The 21,221-nt window shown below is 39.9% G+C and overlaps 1 protein-coding gene across 1 annotated transcript in view; it reads left to right on the top strand.

Annotated features, from left to right (window-relative positions):
* LOC131952280 (vesicular glutamate transporter 2-like) overlaps positions 1 to 21,221 on the top strand; it is a 189,983-nt gene that overhangs the window by 98,541 nt on the left and 70,221 nt on the right. The window contains exon 5 of the mRNA XM_059314882.1: positions 2,755 to 2,873. Within this exon, the coding sequence (XP_059170865.1) occupies positions 2,755 to 2,873 (119 nt within the window). The remainder of the gene's footprint in view (positions 1 to 2,754; positions 2,874 to 21,221) is intronic.

The following is a 21,221-nucleotide window of genomic DNA, read 5'->3' as shown; positions in this document are numbered from 1 at the left end:
GATAGCGCGTTCAGCTGCTAACCCGGTAGTCTCGCGTTTGGATAACGGCCTCGACTCCGTAGAACGCACCTGAATCGCTCTAGCTCTGGTGGATAGCAAACTTTTGTTAAGGGTAAAGGCGGCTGGCCATAGTGCTGACCACACTATCTTTTCATATGCCGATGTCACAGAAATAGGTGAACTCTACTTCAATTGCTTCATTGATTGTAAGTTTCGAAAGGGTAGTTTCCTTTTTTTTTACTTTTATTCCTCATAACAGGCCGATTACATCACAAATGACACGTCATAAAGGTCTGACATTCTCACATATACTACATACACGGCTTTTATTTTATTCTGACGTCACCAAAAGCCTAGCCGGTACCGCCGTATGCGTACAATGAACTCGCGTCCGCTAATTGCATTACTGTAATCAACTCAGCCAATAGAACGCGGCTAGTGACGTGTTGATTGCTAGGCAACCATGCCCGTGCCCTTCAGCAGACTCCCGCTGGTGTGGTCAGACGTCCATTGTGGCGAGTACGTCATAATCCACCAGTAGACTTTTGGAGTGGCTGTGACGTCACCTTTTGTGTAACGCGATCAGGGTAAATAGATAAAAGCAATTAGTGAAAGACTGATGGATGGTTAAACTCTGAAGTAAATAACGTTCAGTTTTAATGTTGCATCATGGGGCGTGTCAGTCGGGTGCATTAGTTTTAGTGGACACAGCTTGGTGGAGCAACTCTACAGGGTGGGGATGGGGGGAATATCATGAATTCTAGACGTTACATTTCAATTACATGGAACACTTTTACAAAATGCAATACAGCTCTTCCCCTTTATAATATACTTAAACAAAAGTTACAGAATAGCATTAGATATCAAATACTACACACAGTTACACACATACACGCACATACACACACACATACATAAATATAATATTATTATTATATATTACATTTACATATTAACCATATATATATATTTATATAAATATTTTTTTTTCTTTAAAATATTTAAATATTTTTAAACTGAGCTCAAAATAAATGCCATTATCATTATTCAACTTTGAGAAAAATAACAGATGTAAAACAAGAGAGATAATATTTTTGTGTGCTTAAATTAACGTTTTGGTGATGTATAACTTCCGTATATAGGGTTGCATTCAGGCATTTTGCTAGTATGTGGGAGGGGGGCGGCGAGGGTGTGTGCAGTCTAAAGAATGGTTAAATAGCGGGTGAGGGGGGGGGCAGGATATGTCAGACAGTAGCCTGAAAGAAACTGTCGATCGTAGATCCCGGGACAAAAACGTGACACCAACACAAGCAGTGTTTCTTCCAGACTTTTTTCTCCGGGGGGGAGGCGCTTGAAATTTTCGGGGGGGGGGGGGGGCGGTAGGCTTTCTTCGGGGGGGGGGGGGGCGGACACTGTTAAGAGTATATATTTTCCATATAAATTATATAAATTTCATTTCGAAAGGATGCCTGGAAGAAACTCTGAGCACAAGCACAGGACGTAACTTCCTCTAGCACCTACAGCATCATTCGGTGGGGCTCACTCCAATCTTACGTTATATAATCATGTCGGCATACAATGATTAGTTGACGGATTAATGGATTAATGGCGTACAATGATTAGCTGACAGATTAATGGCGTAAAATGATTCGCTAATGGATTAAGGAAGAAGAACCCATCTTAACGCCGGTAATCGTTCTCAGTAAAACGGATTAAAAACCTGTTAAGAAGATGCTTAATAATAGGTTTTAATTTATGGGATTTTAAATATTTTAATTATTGTAAATCCTGTTTTATCTCCTCTAGGATACATACATTTGGACTTATGTGTGCGTTTTGTGTGTTTTTTATGTGCGTGTTATTTAAAGTGTTTATGTGTGTGTTATGTGTGTGTTATGTGTGTGTTGTGCCACCCGCCTTTACTTGCCCTAACGTGAGTAAAAAATCCAACTGGGTCGCGACTGGGATTGGAACTCGCGCCTTTCGTGCAAGCATTCGTGCGCTCTACTGTCCGACCACACCGTCCCGTTATTCTTGACGTATATTCATCGTAACGTCATTAGACAGAACCTACGTCATGCGCTAGTTAATACCTAAAGCACACGGAGCTTCTGTATTTTCCCCATAGATACGCACTACACTGGAATATTTGCCAAAGGTATCAGGCTAAACCAGAGACAAACATCACGTGAATATCAATAGGATGTGTTGGATGTTGGGATTACGAAAATGGAGGGATGATGATGTTCGAGTAATGTCGAACAAATAAAATGTGTGAATAGAATAACCCGACATTTGAACAAGCAGATGCATATTGTTGTGTTTCCTATTTTGATAGTCGCTGCAAGTTTAGCCGTATGTTTGCAACGAAAGAAGGAAAATACCTTTAATGGAATGTTTATCCCAAATCAATAAATTGTTCTCGTAATTTAAAAAAAAGTATCTAAATAACATTTTTTGTTCGTTTTAAATATTTCTTGTAATATTAAAATAAATTGAAACGATCGATCATAAAATATAATTTACGGTCATTTCCGGGGAAAATCTTGAAAACATATGAATGGCTCTTTCAGTTAACTCCCCAGTGCTTTCCTTTTCTTGCTGAGGAAAAAATTTAAATAAACTTATAAACAAATAACTCTTCCGGTCTATGCAATGTGCGGGTTTTACATTTGATTGGGGGTAGATCTTCTAATGAAGGAGACAGCATTGAAATCTATTTTTTTACTGTTTTTTTTTTCTTCTCTCTGACAGGAACCAGAATTCAATTGGACACCGGAAACTGTGGGGGTCGTCGACAGTTCCTTCTTCTGGGGCTACATCGTGACCCAGATTCCAGGAGGCTACCTGGCCTCACGTATTTCCGCTACCAGGTTGGCTTACCTTCTATTTATAGATCGTGTTGTGAGTGTACTTTGAGTTTTTAATTGTCTGCACTTGCGTGTACTCAACTTGTTGAGATGTTCAAGGTTCATTCAATATCAGATTTCTTGATATTATCAGTTCTCTTGATGTTATCAGTTTTTTTATATTATTAGGTTCTTTGATAATCAGGTTTCTTGATAATATCATTTTTAAAAATATAATAATGTTTCTTGATATTATCAGGCTTTTTTTTTTGGTAATCAGGTTTTTGGATATTATCAGGTTTCTTGACATTCTCAGGTTTCTTGATATTATCAAGTTTCATTGCAATATCAGATTTTTTTTTGACTTTATCATGTTTCTTTACATTGTTACGTGTTTTTTGCCATTATCATGTTGAATTACAATGTAAAGTTTCAAGAAATTTTCATTATGTCAAGATTCGAGACATTGTAAAGTTTTATAATTTAATTAAGTATCATGATTTTCATCAAGTTTCATGCTATTATTTTCGTTACACTTCACTGAAGGATGGTTTTCGCGCGCCGAACATTAAACCTACTTACTAATGTTAGCCTTTATTTTTTCCCTAACACTTGACCATAATATTAAAACCTAAACCAAGTACTAACATAAGCCTAATCTTTCCATCAATCCGTTGAAATTTCAAGAGAAAATAATAATACTTTCATATCCACTATTTAAAAATGACCCAAGTTTTTATTTTTCATTATATAAATAGTAGTTCATAATTATATATTTAAAGACAATCATTTATTTTCTCCTTTTTAGTACATTATTACCAAAAAAATATCACCAAAAAGATTTTGTATGATCTTTTTCTTCAATTCGTCATAAATTTTAATACAATAGAATTGCATGTACAAAAATAATTGTGCACCAAATGAATCAATGTGCGTATAAAAGCGCAGCAAATAATAATTTATATAGGACACTTAAATTAAATCTCTAAAGCATACAATTAAGTAAAATTTGGTGTCAGATTGCCTCGTCATCGAGTTTTGACCCAGGTGCCAAGTTCAAGAGAAATTGGTCTGTTCGAAATGGTCTAAATTTCGCTCGGCATTTTCGATCCATGACGACAGATAGACAGACAAAGAAAGCAAGTTCAATAAAAACCTGTAAAAAAAAGTCTAACATTATTCTAATTTAGCACTAATAATGCTATATTTTCTTGGCCAGCTTGGTTTTAGATGCGCACAGATTTGATTATGTAGTAAAATTAATGTTTTATTTCGTTATCTGCTTAATGTTTTGCCTTTAGCTCATGTATATTGTTTGGCCATTTATCATTAGCTAATGTTATGTATTCCTGTGTGGGCGTCTCTTGGCATCCTCTTGACGTGGAAGTCTCACCCTGTTTGTGAGGGCGTCTCCACCCTCATTACGGGGGCGTCTCCACCCTCATTACGGGGGCGTCTCCACTCTCTTTGCGTGGGCGACACTTATATAAAATAGAGCTTTACTAAACAACACTAAATAGTTGATATCAGAGTTTCTTCCAGACATCTCTTCGGGGGGGGGGGGGCGAAGCCTCCCCGAAATTTTTTTACCGCCCCCCCCCCCCCCCCGAACGAAATGAAATTTATATAATTTATATAGAAAATATATACTTTTAACACTGTCCGCCCCCCCCCCCCCCGAAGAAAGTTTACCGCCTCCCTCGAAAATTTCAAATGCCCCCCCCCCCCCCCCCGGAGAAAAAAGTCTGGAAGAAACACTGGTTGATATTTTTTACGCTGGAATATATGTAGTTTGTTTTTTCGATGTCGATGGTTTTCTTCGGTAGATGGCTTTGTTAGGTCCCTCGTTTTGTTAGGTCCCTCGTTTTGTTAGGTCCCTCGTTTTGTTAGGTCCCTCGTTTTGTTAGGTCCCTGGCTTTGTTGGGTCATTGGCTTTGTTAGGTCCTTGGTATCATTAGGCCCGAATTTATATTCGGACAATGGCTACGCTAGGACAATATTTTGTCTAGGATGAGTCGTATTTCATTAGGATTTGGTTAGGTCGTAAATGCTTTCAAAAAGTTTCTGGGAAAGTGTGAATATGCTACCATCGATATTTCGCGTTTAACACATTACTGTACAAAAAATATAAGTAAAACTTAATTTAAAAACGACACGATGACGAAGTGAAAACGTTCGGTCTCTGCCGCCATCTTGGTCCCGTCAAGTTCACTTGACCCAGACCAAATCCGGTGCTAAAAATAGCAATCGGGACTTTCCAATATGTCCCCGTCATCCAATCTTTAAGTTTAATAGGGTTAGGCTAGGTTAGGCTAGGGTTAGTCCTTGGTTAAAGGCCTGCGTTACAGTTTTAGAGTAAAAGTGCTAGCAAAGGATAATCTCATTAGACCGAAGTACCAAAAAGTCGAAAGAATGTATTTTTATCAGCGTCACATCGAAGCAAAAGTCGCGACACCATTTTTTATGTAAAGGTTTTGACTCGAACCTTTTGGCGCCAGAATCTAAAAAAAGGTTTGAGAGTATCATCTGACCTTTATCCCATGCATATCTAATGAGCTGAATATTTCGGCGAGTGTAGTCAGGCAGATGATTAATGTAAAGATCTTGAAGACATTTTTAGGAAGTTATTTTAATTTGTTTTTAAATGTAAAAAAAAATTCAGAGTATAAACCGATCGTTATTTTTTAAAATGTCTGTCTTCATTCAATTCGTTATTCATAGTTGGATGGAAATCTTTAAAATTGGACGTGGTTTATTTTACCTACAGAGTTTCTTTCGCTTCTTTTCGTGGCGGGGGAAGGGGGGGGGGGGGGAGGGGGGAGGGGGTGTATAATACACCCCCACCACTTCACCCGTCGTCCACCCCCCCCCCCCTTTCGAACGAATTAGAAAAAAAATATTTTATATAGAAAATATTTATTTTAACCAGAGCCCACCCCAGGAAATTTAAGTGCCTCTCCCTCCTCCTGAGCAAAATGTCTTAAGGAGACACTGTTTAATTAGGAAGAAAGGAAGCAAAATAAAAAAAATCCCATCGCATTAGTCTTAGGTCTTTTACTAAGCGCCATCTGTTTTGTAGTCATGTTAGAGTTGAGTAAAAGACGATCCTTGCTAGAGCTAGTCATACCATGTAGCAGGCTCAGCCTATTTCTAGAAGTTTCTTTCGAACCTTTCATTTATTGTTCAACAACGTGTAATCATTGTTTTTTCCCGCTTGTTCGTTCATATTAACGAGTTTCATCTCGTTAAATTTAATTTTGATCACATTTTTCAGAAGTTTTTACCTCGTTTTATCAGTCTATTTGACAACGTGAGCTGTGCTTGACCAATGACCAATGACCTCGCAGGGAGTAACCGTTAAATCACGCTTAAACACGTGACCTTACTTCTGCCGAATGGATGTAGACTGACTCAACCAAGACTGACACTCAACCAAGACCAACGAAGAAGAACTTCACTAAACTTGATATATGTATGAAGACGTCACTAAACTGGATCTATGCATTAAGACGTCACTAAACTTGATCTATGCATCAAGACGTCACTAAACTTGATCTATGCATCAAGACGTCACTAAACTTGATCTATGCATCAAGACGTCACTAAACCTGATCTGTGCATCAAGACGTCACTAAACTTGATCTATGCATCAAGACGTCACTAAACTTGATCTATGCATCAAGACGTCACTAAACTTGATCTATGCTTCAAGACGTCACTAAACTTGATCTATGCATCAGGACGTCACTAAACTTGATCTATGCATCAAGACGTCACCAAACTTGATCTATACATCAAGACGTCACTAAACTTGATCTATGCATCAAGAAGTCACTAAACTTGATCTATCCATCAGGACGTCACTAAACTTGATCTATGCATCAAGACGTCACTAAACTTGATCTATGCATCAAGACGTCACTAAACTTGATCTATGCATCAGGACGTCACTAAACTTGATCTATGCATCAAGACGTCACTAAACTTGATCTATGCATCAAGACGTCACTAAACTTGATCTATGCAGCAAGACGTCACTAAACTTGATCTATGCATCAAGACGTCACTAAACTTGATCTATGCATCAAGACGTCACCAAACTTGATCTATGCATCAAGACGTCACTAAACTTGATCTATGCATCAAGACGTCACTAAACTTGATCTATGCAGCAAGACGTCACTAAACTTGATCTATGCATCAAGACGTCACTAAACTTGATCTATGCAGCAAGACGTCACTAAACTTGACCTATGTATCAAGACGTCACTAAACTTAATCTATACATCAAGACGTCACTAAACTTGATCTATGCATCAAGACGTCACTAAACTTGATCTATGCATCAAGACGTCACTAAACTTGATCTATGCATCAGGACGTCACTAAACTTGATCTATGCATCAAGACGTCACCAAACTTGATCTATACATCAAGACGTCACTAAACTTGATCTATGCATCAAGACGTCACTAAACTTAATCTATGCATCAAGACGTCACTAAACTTGATCTATGGATCAAGACGTCACTAAACTTGATCTATGCATCAAGACGTCACTAAACTTGATCTATGGATCAAGACGTCACTAAACTTGATCTATGCATCAAGACGTCACTAAACTTGATCTATGCATCAAGACGTCACTAAACTTGATCTATGCATCAAGACGTCACTAAACTTGATCTATGCATCAATACGTCACTAAACTTGACCTATGCATCAAGACGTCACTAAACTTGATCTATGCATCAAGACGTCACTAAACTTGACCTATGCATCAAGACGTCACTAAACTTGATCTATGCATCAATACGTCACTAAACTTGACCTATGCATCAAGACGTCACTAAACTTGATCTATACATCAAGACGTCACTAAACTTGATCTATGTATGAAGACGTCACTAAACTTGATCTAAACTGGACGTCGATCACTTACCCGAGTACCCGCCCTTACATCACCCCCTCGTCGCCCGTCCCCACGGCCGACCGGAAGTTTGATGAATGCCACTTTAACCGTCTGGGATAAATTTGATTCATGCCGGCTTCCGGTTAATTCCGGCAAGGAATCATACCGCCAATTGTTTATTTCAGAGAAATTTCGGGCTCTTAGTCTGGCGCTCAGTAACGTTAAATTTGGGGATTGTCTCTTTCAGCCCCCCCCCCTCACCTACTTTTCTTTCCTTTGAAGGTAAAGAGCACGTTCTTCGGCCAGCCAAGGCTGACGTCTCCAAATCTTCTTTCGCACCACGTAAATCTTCGGGCTGTTTACTCACGCTCAATCCGCGATTAATGCGCGCATGCTTTAGATAAAGGCCGGGCGAACAAAGTAGATCCCCGTCACGTGACTTCTCCAAAGGACCGGCGGACTAATCGATGTTAGAGTCGAGCTGGGTTGTGCTCAGACGGCTCGGGGGGTCGCCGGTACTGACGCTCTGACGACGCCATTTTACTTTCGGATTGAAATTTGTTTCATTTTTCGTTTTTTTCCTCCCTGATCACGTTTTGAATTTGTTTTCGTATTTTAATATAATTTAGAAAATTCATATTTTCAATATTTTTACATTATAGCTATTCGAAAGTATTTTTTTTTGCAATACAATGTTTTCTTTTAAAATAAAATGATTACTTTTGTTGCGAAGAAAATGGCGAATGGATTTAGATACCATATAAAAATGTGTGTGACACGTCATCAGTCTCTGTGTTTTCGTCACGTCCTCCTCACACCAGCATCTCTCGTTTGGCAGACAGACGTACCGAAAAAAAAATCTGGCTAAACTTGCACTCCAGGCTCTAGCTGGCATCACGAGGAACTGTGTTTTGTCCACACGGGCTGGGGGAAAGGAAACGGCCACACGATAATTGGCCATTAGATTTGTTTGCTGAGCGATCCCTTAAGCAGAGGGAACTGCTCCTTGTCTCTGCGGCTAGAAGGAAGCAAGGGGAAAAAAAGTCGCCGGCTGACTTTGATAAGAGTTTGGTTATTTTAAAAGCTGGGACAATCTTGTTAGTTCTAAGAGATAGGGAAGTTTTTTTTTTAACACGTAGAGTTTCCAGAATTTTTTGTAATATTTTTTTTTAGAGCTTATGTGATGTATTAGAAATGGAAGTTTTTTTTTTAAATAACGAAGGTTTAAACAATATTAAACATATAAGAGTACTGTATTTATCGTAAAGTAAAAGTAAAGTACCTTCTCGAAAATGACGGTTCATTGAGCAGGTGAAGTAGATTTCACCTGTTTCAGTTAACTCAGGATATGTAGGGATAGCGTGGTCAGGACTATGCCCAGCCACCTTTACTTTCCTTAACGTGAGTCAGGTACCCATAAGAGCTGAGTGAACTCAAAGACGTTATACGGACTCGTCCCCGCCACCCTTTATTTGTCAAAATTGTAATTGTAGACCAAAGACGTATACTGTCTTTCGTTTGTACATTCTCTTCGCTTGTATTGTCTTCAACTTTTACGTATTTAATCTTCGTTAGTATATAAATAAACAGAGTTTTGAAGATACACTTGAAAATATCATGTTAATAGTTATGATGATAAATTAAACGAAAGAAAGTATAAGTCTGGTCTACAATTTTTAAAATAGGCGTCGGGTAGTGCATAAATTAAGCCCCAGTGGTTGTTAAAAATAGGCAAAATATAGAACATATAGACGTCAAACCCTAGTTATAGGTATTAATTTGTATATCTGTTGTAGGTCTTTTATACCCTAGCAAAAAAAAAATGTAGTTCCCCTAAACCATACACAGGCCATAAAAAATATAGTTCCCAGTTCGCTATACATCAAACCCAGGTCATACAAAATATAGTTCCCCGTGGTCAATACATCATACCCAGGCCATATAAAATATAGTTCCACATGTCCCATACATCATACCCAGGCCATATAAAATATAGTTCCACATGTCCCATACATCATACCCAGGCCATATAAAATATAGTTCCCAGTTCCCCATACATCATACCCAGGCCATATAAAATATAGTTCCCCGTGGCCCATACATCATACCCAGGCTATATAAAATATAGTTCCCAGTTCCCCATACATCATACCCAGGCCATATAAAATATAGTTCCCCGTGGCCCATACACCATACCCAGGCCATATAAAATATAGTTCCCAGTTCCCCATACATCAAACCCAGGCCATAGAAAATATAGTTCCCCATGGCCGAAACATCATAACCAGGCCATATAAAATATAGTTCTCCGTGGCCCATACATCATAACCTGGCCATACAAAATATAGTTCCCCGTGGCCCATACATCATACCCAGGCCATATAAAATATAGTTCCCCGTGGCCCATACATCATACACAGCTCATATACAATAAAGCTCCCCCCGTCCCGTCATACCCTAGCCCCGACCGAGGTCTCTAACTACTATCACGTGTGTGACAATATTTCTCGGGTCCCCTCACCAAATCCTCGCGGAATGTTCTGGACGTCTCCCGTCACGCCACGTGACAGGTCCGGTTAACCAGGGCGTCATGGGATAATCGCAGAGGGAGGGGTCAAGGTCACCGAGGGAGGGGGTGAAGGTCGCCTGGGAATACGAAAAGGTGGAGGGGAAATTAACTTTGTTGCGGGCCAGCGCGGGTAGTTTTTCTTTGTTTCATTGCGTTTTCTCGGGGTAATGTTTTTATATGGAAGTTATCACCAAGATTTTGTGGGGGTGTTTTTTAGAGTGACGTTTGTAGTGTGACGTGTTTTACAATCTTGGTACCCTGTTAATAGCGTCAGACTTGTGTCTAACGGCATCTTAACAGAAGTCTTAATACACACACAGATATTCACACCCCACCCACCCACCTATCCACTTACTAACACACACGCAAACAAACACACACACACACACGCGCAAGCAAAAATAAACACCGATTTTTTGTTCGCATTTTGCTCAATGAGGATTCTAAAAGAAAGATATCTGAATAGCCACAAGAAAGATTTCTGACTAGCAACAAGAAAGATTTCTGATTAGCAACAAGAAAGATTTCTGACTAGCCAGAATATAGATTTCTGACTAGCCAGACGAAAGATGTCTGACTACTACTGACTAGACAGAAGAAAGATGTCTGACTAGCTACAAGAAAGATCTCTGACTAGCCAACTGTGAAATGAAGAATTCGAGAACTCCCCAAGGCAGCGTTTCAATGGCGACAATTTTATTCGATATTGACGGATTGTTTCGTTTCGATGCTTTTATTTTTATTGTGGAAATTCGTAACTGATCAATATTGCCTCCAAAAAGCTACAAAATTTAAAACAATCGTTAATGTATTAAATAACACGATACAATATCAACTTTTAAAAGTGTTCAAATTCAGTTTGTGAACCTGAGTTGTAGTGGTGCCATTAGGAAATGAGGACAGCTAGTTGTATTGGTCCCATTAGGACATCTAGTCGTAGTGGTCCCATTAGGACATAGACTGTTGACAACCCACTAGGGTATAGATGGACGAGAAGTTTCTATCTGGCAACTGTCCTGGGCTACTTTCTCCAGCTGTCCCTTGTGGTGAGGCCATGTGAGGTCATGAGAGGTCATGAGAGGTCATGAGCTTATCACTTTTTTTTTTGTAATTTCGTAAACTCAGATATGGGCGTGGTTGACCATTGGTTTAAGAGAAATGGGCGTGGTTGACCCATTGGTTTCAGTGAAATGGGCGTGGTTGACCATTGGTGGAAGTCATCTGAGCTATGCTGGACATTGATAATAGTTTTGCTTTTAGCGTATTGTTGTATTTTTTAAAGTCTGACAGTTATGTTGTTAGCACTCAACATAAAACATAAACTTGCCAGCCCTACGTGAAAGTGGGGACTTCAATGGTTGATTGCTATCATCATCTTCATCTTCACGGTGATTGGTTGATCCATTATCCACTCGTAGCGACGCCATGCCAATTTACATCTGCGCCAGAAAATACATTTTATTATTAGTTCGTTATTTTAGTGTAGTTATTGCAGTAGTACGAATGTTTATATTTTTGTCAAGGCACATTTGTTAAAATACATTATATGAAATAAAAAACTTGGATCACTTGGAGTTCTTCGCCAACTCGTCCTATGAGATTTGTGTACTGGCAGACTTTATTTTGATAAAACATCGAATTGAACGATGTTTGAAATCGAAAGTAAAAACTCTAATTATCGTGTCTTACAAATATTTAATTAAAACATCGTCGGTCCGTGGGCTTAAGGTATCTAGGGAGAGCGCAGATTGGAGATGGAACGATAATTAATGGAGGTCAATTAAATAGGAGTTTGTGCTGTTTGAATTAATTAAATGATGTTATTGTTGTTGAAAGTGGTTATAAGTTTTCGAGAATGTTAAATGTTATTTAAATGGATGAAGATAAAGCAAATCTTTTAAATTGAAAGATATAAATGAAACGAAATGTCTCTGGCAAAATATATTGCAACTGTTGTATCTAGCCTTGTTATCAAATTCATGAAAGTTCTTTCACTTTTTTGAACATGGCGTCTGCTTCCAGAATTTGTTTCCCTCTCTCTGGCGTCAGGGTTCCTACATCCAAACACGGTACTCTAGCTACACCATTTCATCCCTACTTCATATCCCTTACTCCCTAATTCCAGTCTCCTAATCCCTAACTTCACTCCCTAATTCAAGTCTCCTACTCCCTAACTTCACTCCCTAATTCCAGTCTCCTACTCCCTAACTTCACTCCCTAAATCAAGTCTCCTACTCCCTAACGTCACTCCCTAATTCAAGTCTCCTACTCCCTAACTTCACTCCCTAATTCAAGTCTCCTACTCCCTAACTTCACTCCCTAATTCAAGTCTCCTACTCCCTAACTTCACTCCCTAATTCAAGTCTCCTACTCCCTAACTTCACTCCCTAATTCCAGTCTCCTACTCCCTAACTTCACTCCCTAATTCCAGTCTCCTACTCCCTAATTTCACTCCCTAATTCAAGTCTCCTACTCCCTAACTTCACTCCCTAATTCAAGTCTCCTACTCCCTAACTTCACTCCCTAATTCAAGTCTCCTACTCCCTAACTTCACTCCCTAATTCCAGTCTCCTACTCCCTAATTTCACTCCCTAATTCAAGTCTCCTAATCCCTAACTTCACTCCCTAATTCAAGTCTCCTACTCCCTAACTTCACTCCCTAATTCAAGTCTCCTACTCCCTAACTCCACTCCCTAATTCAAGTCTCCTACTCCCTAACTTCACTCCCTAATTCAAGTCTCCTACTCCCTAACTTCACTCCCTAATTCAAGTCTCCTACTCCCTAACTTCACTCCCTAATTCAAGTCTCCTACTCCCTAATTTCACTCCCTAATTCAAGTCTCCTACTCCCTAACTTCACTCCCTAACTCAAGTCTCCTACTCCCTAACTTCACTCCCTAATTCAAGTCTCCTACTCCCTAACTTCACTCCCTAATTCAAGTCTCCTACTCCCTAACTTCACTCCCTAATTCAAGTCTCCTACTCCCTAACTTCACTCCCTAATTCAAGTTTCCTACTCCCTAACTTCACTCCCTAATTCAAGTCTCCTACTCCCTAACCACTCCCTAATTCAAGTCTCCTTCTCCCTAACTTCACTCCCTAATTCAAGTCTCCTGCTCCCTAACTTCACTCCCTAATTCAAGTCTCCTACTCCCTAACTTCACTCCCTAATTCAAGTCTCTTACTCCCTAACTTAACTCCCTAATTCAAGTCTCCTACTCCCTAACTTCACTCCCTAATTCAAGTCTCCTACTCCCTAACTTCACTCCCTAATTCAAGTCTCCTACTCCCTAACTTCACTCCCTAATTCAAGTCTCCTACTCCCTAATTTCACTCCCTAATTCAAGTCTCCTACTCCCTAACTTCACTCCCTAATTCAAGTCTCCTACTCCCTAACTTCACTCCCTAATTCAAGTCTCCTACTCCCTAACTTCACTCCCTAATTCCAGTCTCCTACTCCCTAATTTCACTCCCTAATTCAAGTCTCCTAATCCCTAACTTCACTCCCTAATTCAAGTCTCCTACTCCCTAACTTCACTCCCTAATTCAAGTCTCCTACTCCCTAACTCCACTCCCTAATTCAAGTCTCCTACTCCCTAACTTCACTCCCTAATTCAAGTCTCCTACTCCCTAACTTCACTCCCTAATTCAAGTCTCCTACTCCCTAACTTCACTCCCTAATTCAAGTCTCCTACTCCCTAATTTCACTCCCTAATTCAAGTCTCCTACTCCCTAACTTCACTCCCTAACTCAAGTCTCCTACTCCCTAATTTCACTCCCTAATTCAAGTCTCCTACTCCCTAACTTCACTCCCTAATTCAAGTCTCCTACTCCCTAACTTCACTCCCTAATTCAAGTCTCCTACTCCCTAACTTCACTCCCTAATTTAAGTCTCCTACTCCCTAACTTCACTCCCTAATTGAAGTCTCCTACTCCCTAACTTCACTCCCTAATTCAAGTCTCCTACTCCCTAACTTCACTCCCTAATTCAAGTCTCCTACTCCCTAACTTCACTCCCTAATTCAAGTTTCCTACTCCCTAACTTCACTCCCTAATTCAAGTCTCCTACTCCCTAACCACTCCCTAATTCAAGTCTCCTTCTCCCTAACTTCACTCCCTAATTCAAGTCTCCTAATCCCTAACTTCACTCCCTAATTCAAGTCTCCTACTCCCTAACTTCACTCCCTAATTCAAGTCTCCTACTCCCTAACTCCACTCCCTAATTCAAGTCTCCTACTCCCTAACTTCACTCCCTAACTCAAGTCTCCTACTCCCTAACTTCACTCCCTAATTCAAGTCTCCTACTCCCTAACTTCACTCCCTAATTCAAGTCTCCTACTCCCTAACTTCACTCCCTAATTCAAGTCTCCTACTCCCTAACTTCACTCCCTAATTCAAGTCTCCTACTCCCTAACTTCACTCCCTAATTCAAGTCTCCTACTCCCTAACCACTCCCTAATTCAAGTCTCCTTCTCCCTAACTTCACTCCCTAATTCAAGTCTCCTGCTCCCTAACTTCACTCCCTAATTCAAGTCTCCTACTCCCTAACTTCACTCCCTAATTCAAGTCTCTTACTCCCTAACTTAACTCCCTAATTCAAGTCTCCTACTCCCTAACTTCACTCCCTAATTCAAGTCTCCTACTCCCTAACTTCACTCCCTAATTCAAGTCTCCTATTCCCTAACTTCACTCCCTAATTCAAGTCTCCTACTCCCTAATTTCACTCCCTAATTCAAGTCTCCTACTCCCTAACTTCACTCCCTAATTCAAGTCTCCTACTCCCTAACTTCACTCCCTAATTCAAGTCTCCTACTCCCTAACTTCACTCCCTAATTCCAGTCTCCTACTCCCTAATTTCACTCCCTAATTCAAGTCTCCTAATCCCTAACTTCACTCCCTAATTCAAGTCTCCTACTCCCTAACTTCACTCCCTAATTCAAGTCTCCTACTCCCTAACTCCACTCCCTAATTCAAGTCTCCTACTCCCTAACTTCACTCCCTAATTCAAGTCTCCTACTCCCTAACTTCACTCCCTAATTCAAGTCTCCTACTCCCTAACTTCACTCCCTAATTCAAGTCTCCTACTCCCTAATTTCACTCCCTAATTCAAGTCTCCTACTCCCTAACTTCACTCCCTAACTCAAGTCTCCTACTCCCTAATTTCACTCCCTAATTCAAGTCTCCTACTCCCTAACTTCACTCCCTAATTCAAGTCTCCTACTCCCTAACTTCACTCCCTAATTCAAGTCTCCTACTCCCTAACTTCACTCCCTAATTTAAGTCTCCTACTCCCTAACTTCACTCCCTAATTGAAGTCTCCTACTCCCTAACTTCACTCCCTAATTCAAGTCTCCTACTCCCTAACTTCACTCCCTAATTCAAGTCTCCTACTCCCTAACTTCACTCCCTAATTCAAGTTTCCTACTCCCTAACTTCACTCCCTAATTCAAGTCTCCTACTCCCTAACCACTCCCTAATTCAAGTCTCCTTCTCCCTAACTTCACTCCCTAATTCAAGTCTCCTGCTCCCTAACTTCACTCCCTAATTCAAGTCTCCTACTCCTTAACTTCACTCCCTAATTCAAGTCTCTTACTCCCTAACTTAACTCCCTAATTCAAGTCTCCTACTCCCTAACTTCACTCCCTAATTCAAGTCTCCTACTCCCTAACTTCACTCCCTAATTCAAGTCTCCTACTCCCTAACTTCACTCCCTAATTCAAGTCTCCTACTCCCTAACTTCACTCCCTAATTAAAGTCTCCTACTCCCTAACTTCACTCCCTAATTCAAGTCTCCTACTCCCTAACTTCACTCCCTAATTCAAGTCTCCTACTCCCTAACTTCACTCCCTAATTCAAGTCTCCTACTCCCTAACTTCACTCCCTAATTCAAGTCTCCTACTCCCTAACTTCACTCCCTAATTCAAGTCTCCTACTCCCTAACTTCACTCCCTAATTCAAGTCTCCTACTCCCTAACTTCACTCCCTAATTCAAGTCTCCTACTCCCTAACTTCACTCCCTAATTCAAGTCTCCTACTCCCTAACTTAACTCCCTAATTCAAGTCTCCTACTCCCTAACTTCACTCCCTAATTCAAGTCTTCTACTCCCTAACCTCACTCCCTAATTCAAGTCTCCTACTCCCTAACTTCACTCCCTAATTCAAGTCTCCTACTCCCTAACTTAACTCCCTAATTCAAGTCTCCTACTCCCTAACTTCACTCCCTAATTCAAGTCTCCTACTCCCTAACTTCACTCCCTAATTCAAGTCTCCTACTCCCTAACTTCACTTCCTAATTCCAGTCTCCTAATCCCTAACTTCACTCCCTAATTCAAGTCTCCTACTCCCTAACTTCACTCCCTAATTCCAGTCTCCTACTCCCTAACTTCACTCCCTAAATCAAGTCTCCTACTCCCTAACGTCACTCCCTAATTCAAGTCTCCTACTCCCTAACTTCACTCCCTAATTCAAGTCTCCTACTCCCTAACTTCACTCCCTAATTCAAGTCTCCTACTCCCTAACTTCACTCCCTAATTCAAGTCTCCTGCTCCCGAACTTCACTCCCTAATTCAAGTCTCCTACTCCCTAACTTCACTCCCTAATTCAAGTCTCTTACTCCCTAACTTAACTCCCTAATTCAAGTCTCCTACTCCCTAACTTCACTCCCTAATTCAAGTCTCCTACTCCCTAACTTCACTCCCTAATTCAAGTCTCCTACTCCCTAACTTCACTCCCTAATTCCAGTCTCCTACTCCCTAATTTTACTCCCTAATTCAAGTCTCCTACTCCCTAACTTCACTCCCTAATTCAAGTCTCCTACTCCCTAACTTCACTCACTAATTCAAGTCTCCTACTCCCTAACTTCACCCCCTAATTCCAGTCTCCTACTCCCTAATTTCACTCCCTAATTCAAGTCTCCTAATCCCTAACTTCACTCCCTAATTCAAGTCTCCTACTCCCTAACTTCACTCCCTAATTCAAGTCTCCTACTCCCTAACTCCACTCCCTAATTCAAGTCTCCTACTCCCTAACTTCACTCCCTAATTCAAGTCTCCTACTCCCTAACTTCACTCCCTAATTCAAGTCTCCTACTCCCTAACTTAACTCCCTAATTCAAGTCTCCTACTCCCTAATTTCACTCCCTAATTCAAGTCTCCTACTCCCTAACTTCACTCCCTAACTCAAGTCTCCTACTCACTAATTTCACTCCCTAATTCAAGTCTCCTACTCCCTAACTTCACTCCCTAATTCAAGTCTCCTACTCCCTAACTTCACTCCCTAATTCAAGTCTCCTACTCCCTAACTTCACTCCCTAATTTAAGTCTCCTACTCCCTAACTTCACTCCCTAATTCAAGTCTCCTACTCCCTAACTTCACTCCCTAATTCAAGTCTCCTACTCCCTAACTTTACTCCCTAATTCAAGTTTCCTACTCCCTAACTTCACTCCCTAATTCAAGTCTCCTACTCCCTAACCACTCCCTAATTCAAGTCTCCTTCTCCCTAACTTCACTCCCTAATTCAAGTCTCCTGCTCCCTAACTTCACTCCCTAATTCAAGTCTCCTACTCCCTAACTTCACTCCCTAATTCAAGTCTCTTACTCCCTAACTTAACTCCCTAATTCAAGTCTCCTACTCCCTAACTTCACTCCCTAATTCAAGTCTCCTACTCCCTAACTTCACTCCCTAATTCAAGTCTCCTACTCCCTAACTTCACTCCCTAATTCAAGTCTCCTACTCCCTAACTTCACTCCCTAATTCAAGTCTCCTACTCCCTAACTTCACTCCCTAATTCAAGTCTCCTACTCCCTAACTTCACTCCCTAATTCAAGTCTCCTACTCCCTAACGTCACTCCCTATATCAAGTCTTCTACTCCCTAACTTCACTCCCTAATTCAAGTCTCCTACTCCCTAACTTCACTCCCTAATTCAAGTCTCCGACTCCCTATCTTCACTCCCTAATTCAAGTCTCCTACTCCCTAACTTCACTCCCTAATTCAAGTCTCCTACTCCCTAACTTCACTCCCTAATTCAAGTCTCCTACTCCCTAACTTCACTCCCTAATTCAAGTCTCCTACTCCCTAACTTCACTCCCTAATTCAAGTCTCCTACTCCCTAACCTCACTCCCTAATTCAAGTCTCCTACTCCCTAACTTCACTCCCTAATTCAAGTCTCCTACTCCCTAACTTAACTCCCTAATTCAAGTCTCCTACTCCCTAACTTCACTCCCTAATTCAAGTCTCCTACTCCCTAACTTCACTCCCTAATTCAAGTCTCCTACTCCCTAACTTCACTTCCTAATTCCAGTCTTCTACTCCCTAACTTCACTCCCTAAATCAAGTCTCCTACTCCCTAACGTCACTCCCTAATTCAAGTCTCCTACTCCCTAACTTCACTCCCTAATTCAAGTCTCCTACTCCCTAACTTCACTCCCTAATTCAAGTCTCCTACTCCCTAACTTCACTCCCTAATTCAAGTCTCCTACTCCCTAACTTCACTCCCTAATTCAAGTCTCCTACTCCCTAACTTCACTCCCTAATTCAAGTCTCCTACTCCCTAACTTCACTCCCTAATTCAAGTCTCCTACTCCCTAACTTCACTCCCTAATTCAAGTCTCCTACTCCCTAACTTCACTCCCTAATTCAAGTCTCCTACTCCCTAACTTCACTCCCTAATTCCAGTCTTCCACTCCCTAACTTCACTCCCTAATTCAAGTCTCCTAATCCCTAACTTCACTCCCGAATTCAAGTCTCCTACTCCCTAACTTCACTCCCTAATTCAAGTCCCCTACTCCCTCTTCTTCCACCCCCCCATTCCCTCTTCCTCTAGTGTCCCACTCCCTACCTTGTCACCTCCCCCCCGTCCACCCCACCCCCCAACATGATCAGATATCCCCAGCAACTGGTTTGCGTGACATGAATTATTTCAATTAATTTCTAATTACCGATCGATTAACGTCCCGAATAAATCGATAACGGCGACAATTCACATTTCCTCATCTATTTGAGATTAACTTTAAAAAAAAAAAATTTTTTAGACGTGTTTTAATTCCCAGGAGGGATTTGTAATTTCAAGCCAACAGCATGGCAGGTAATGTCCCAGCCAACAGCGCTTGGCATGGTGCTAATTATAAGACCTAATTAAAATTAATTATATTATTCAGTGCATGCGGCGTGCAGAAATTATTCATAGTAGCCTGAATAATTTGGTTTACTGACTGTATAACATAGATTTATGCATAAGTATAACACATATATATTTATATACACAAACATATTATATATATATATATATATGTATGTATATATATATATATATATATATATATATATATATATATATATATATATATATATATATATGTATATAAGGAATTGTATGATGTAAAGATTTTAAATTTACTAAAACTGTCGTAAGTCAATATCTGAGAAATATAACGATGTTAAAGATGCTTGTGCTATAGCTGGTCTAACTATGTATAACTCTATAAATATAAAAATATTTAAATTCCGCCTTTCCTAACCTCTCCACAGTAGGTCTACATGTAGCCTATACTTACACCCCTGACATCCTGATATAAATATAAAAACAGTGAATCAACTATATGTATACTATCCACCTCATGTAATGTACGTATACACATATTGTAGTCTATAAATAGGAAGCATTGTATATTCATTGCTCAGCTAGACACCGGAAAACTTTGACAAATCAACTTCCGGTTTTACCTATGCTAAACCAACCTGGTCAATACGCCTACAAACAACCTTGGCCAATCATAAGATTGTGTAATATTTTTTATTCGAACTTGGCAACATTTGTAAAAAAAATACCTGGCATGTTTGTGGTTGTAATACATTTACACGGGAAGAACAGAATGTAACAAATTTCATTTGCCGGAACTGAAATACAAAATCAATTTTAATTAATGTCTACAGGACCTGCGGCTAGAGTTGACCCCGTGTACTTAATTATTGAACCACCGGCTAATGGTTCAGCTTTTTGTCCGGTGGTCTCATGGGTGGTGAATGTTGTGGCTGAACCACTCCAAAAGTTAAACGATCGTCAACGGTCATGGTGCTACAAGATGACCTCTAGTTGGGTTGTAAACTTTGCTGTCTTATATTTTAGGCCTTACGATTCTTAACTTTGAGTCTTTGTGACTCCCCTATTTAAATCTTTGTGACTCTTCTGTTTAAATATTTTTGACTCTTCTGTTTAAGTCTGGTGGACTCTAACAATTAAGTCTTTAAGACTCTTATCTTTTAGTATCAATGACTTATATTTTAGTCCTTGTTTTTCTGATCCTTTAATATTTTGTGATTCTTATTTTTTTGTTTTGTGTCTTATATTTTATTCATTGTGATTTTTATCTTTTGGTCTTGGTGCTGTTTTTTTTATGCCTCTTTTATGTATCTTAAGTGTCTACATTTTCTGCTATTTAGTCTACATTTTTCTGATAAATGTTTCAGGTAGTTTTTGTTCTGGGTCAAACCCTGAAAGTATTTCACAGTTCGATCTGAGAAAGAAGTGACAATATCATTAGCCTAAAGGTGGATTAGAAACTTAATAGAAAACAATCCACTTTTCAATACAGTCTTAAAATAGTGTAGGCCCTACACGATTGAAATAGTGGTTAATATTTGATTAGATTATCTTTCTTGATGTTTTATATCTATAGGCCAAATTAACTGAGGTCTGTATAGAAGGTAAATGGCCAAAACGGTTTTGAGTAGAAATTACGTAAGAGGCATAAACGTCAGTTATTATGCTGGATCGAGTCACGATGAGCCTTTAGGCGTAATTTAAAATTTGTAAAATTTGGAATTTTTTATATCTAAACGGTAGGCCTAAAATCAGCGTAAAAATCAGCAAAAGAATATTTAATAAAAATA

This window comes from Physella acuta, unplaced genomic scaffold (genome assembly GCF_028476545.2).
Source record: "Physella acuta isolate Inbredline_101_S28 unplaced genomic scaffold, ASM2847654v3 ptg000863l, whole genome shotgun sequence".
Lineage (NCBI taxonomy): Eukaryota > Metazoa > Mollusca > Gastropoda > Physidae > Physella > Physella acuta.
Note: the sequence above shows the minus strand (reverse complement) of the source record. Positions and strands in the feature narration are given on the sequence as shown.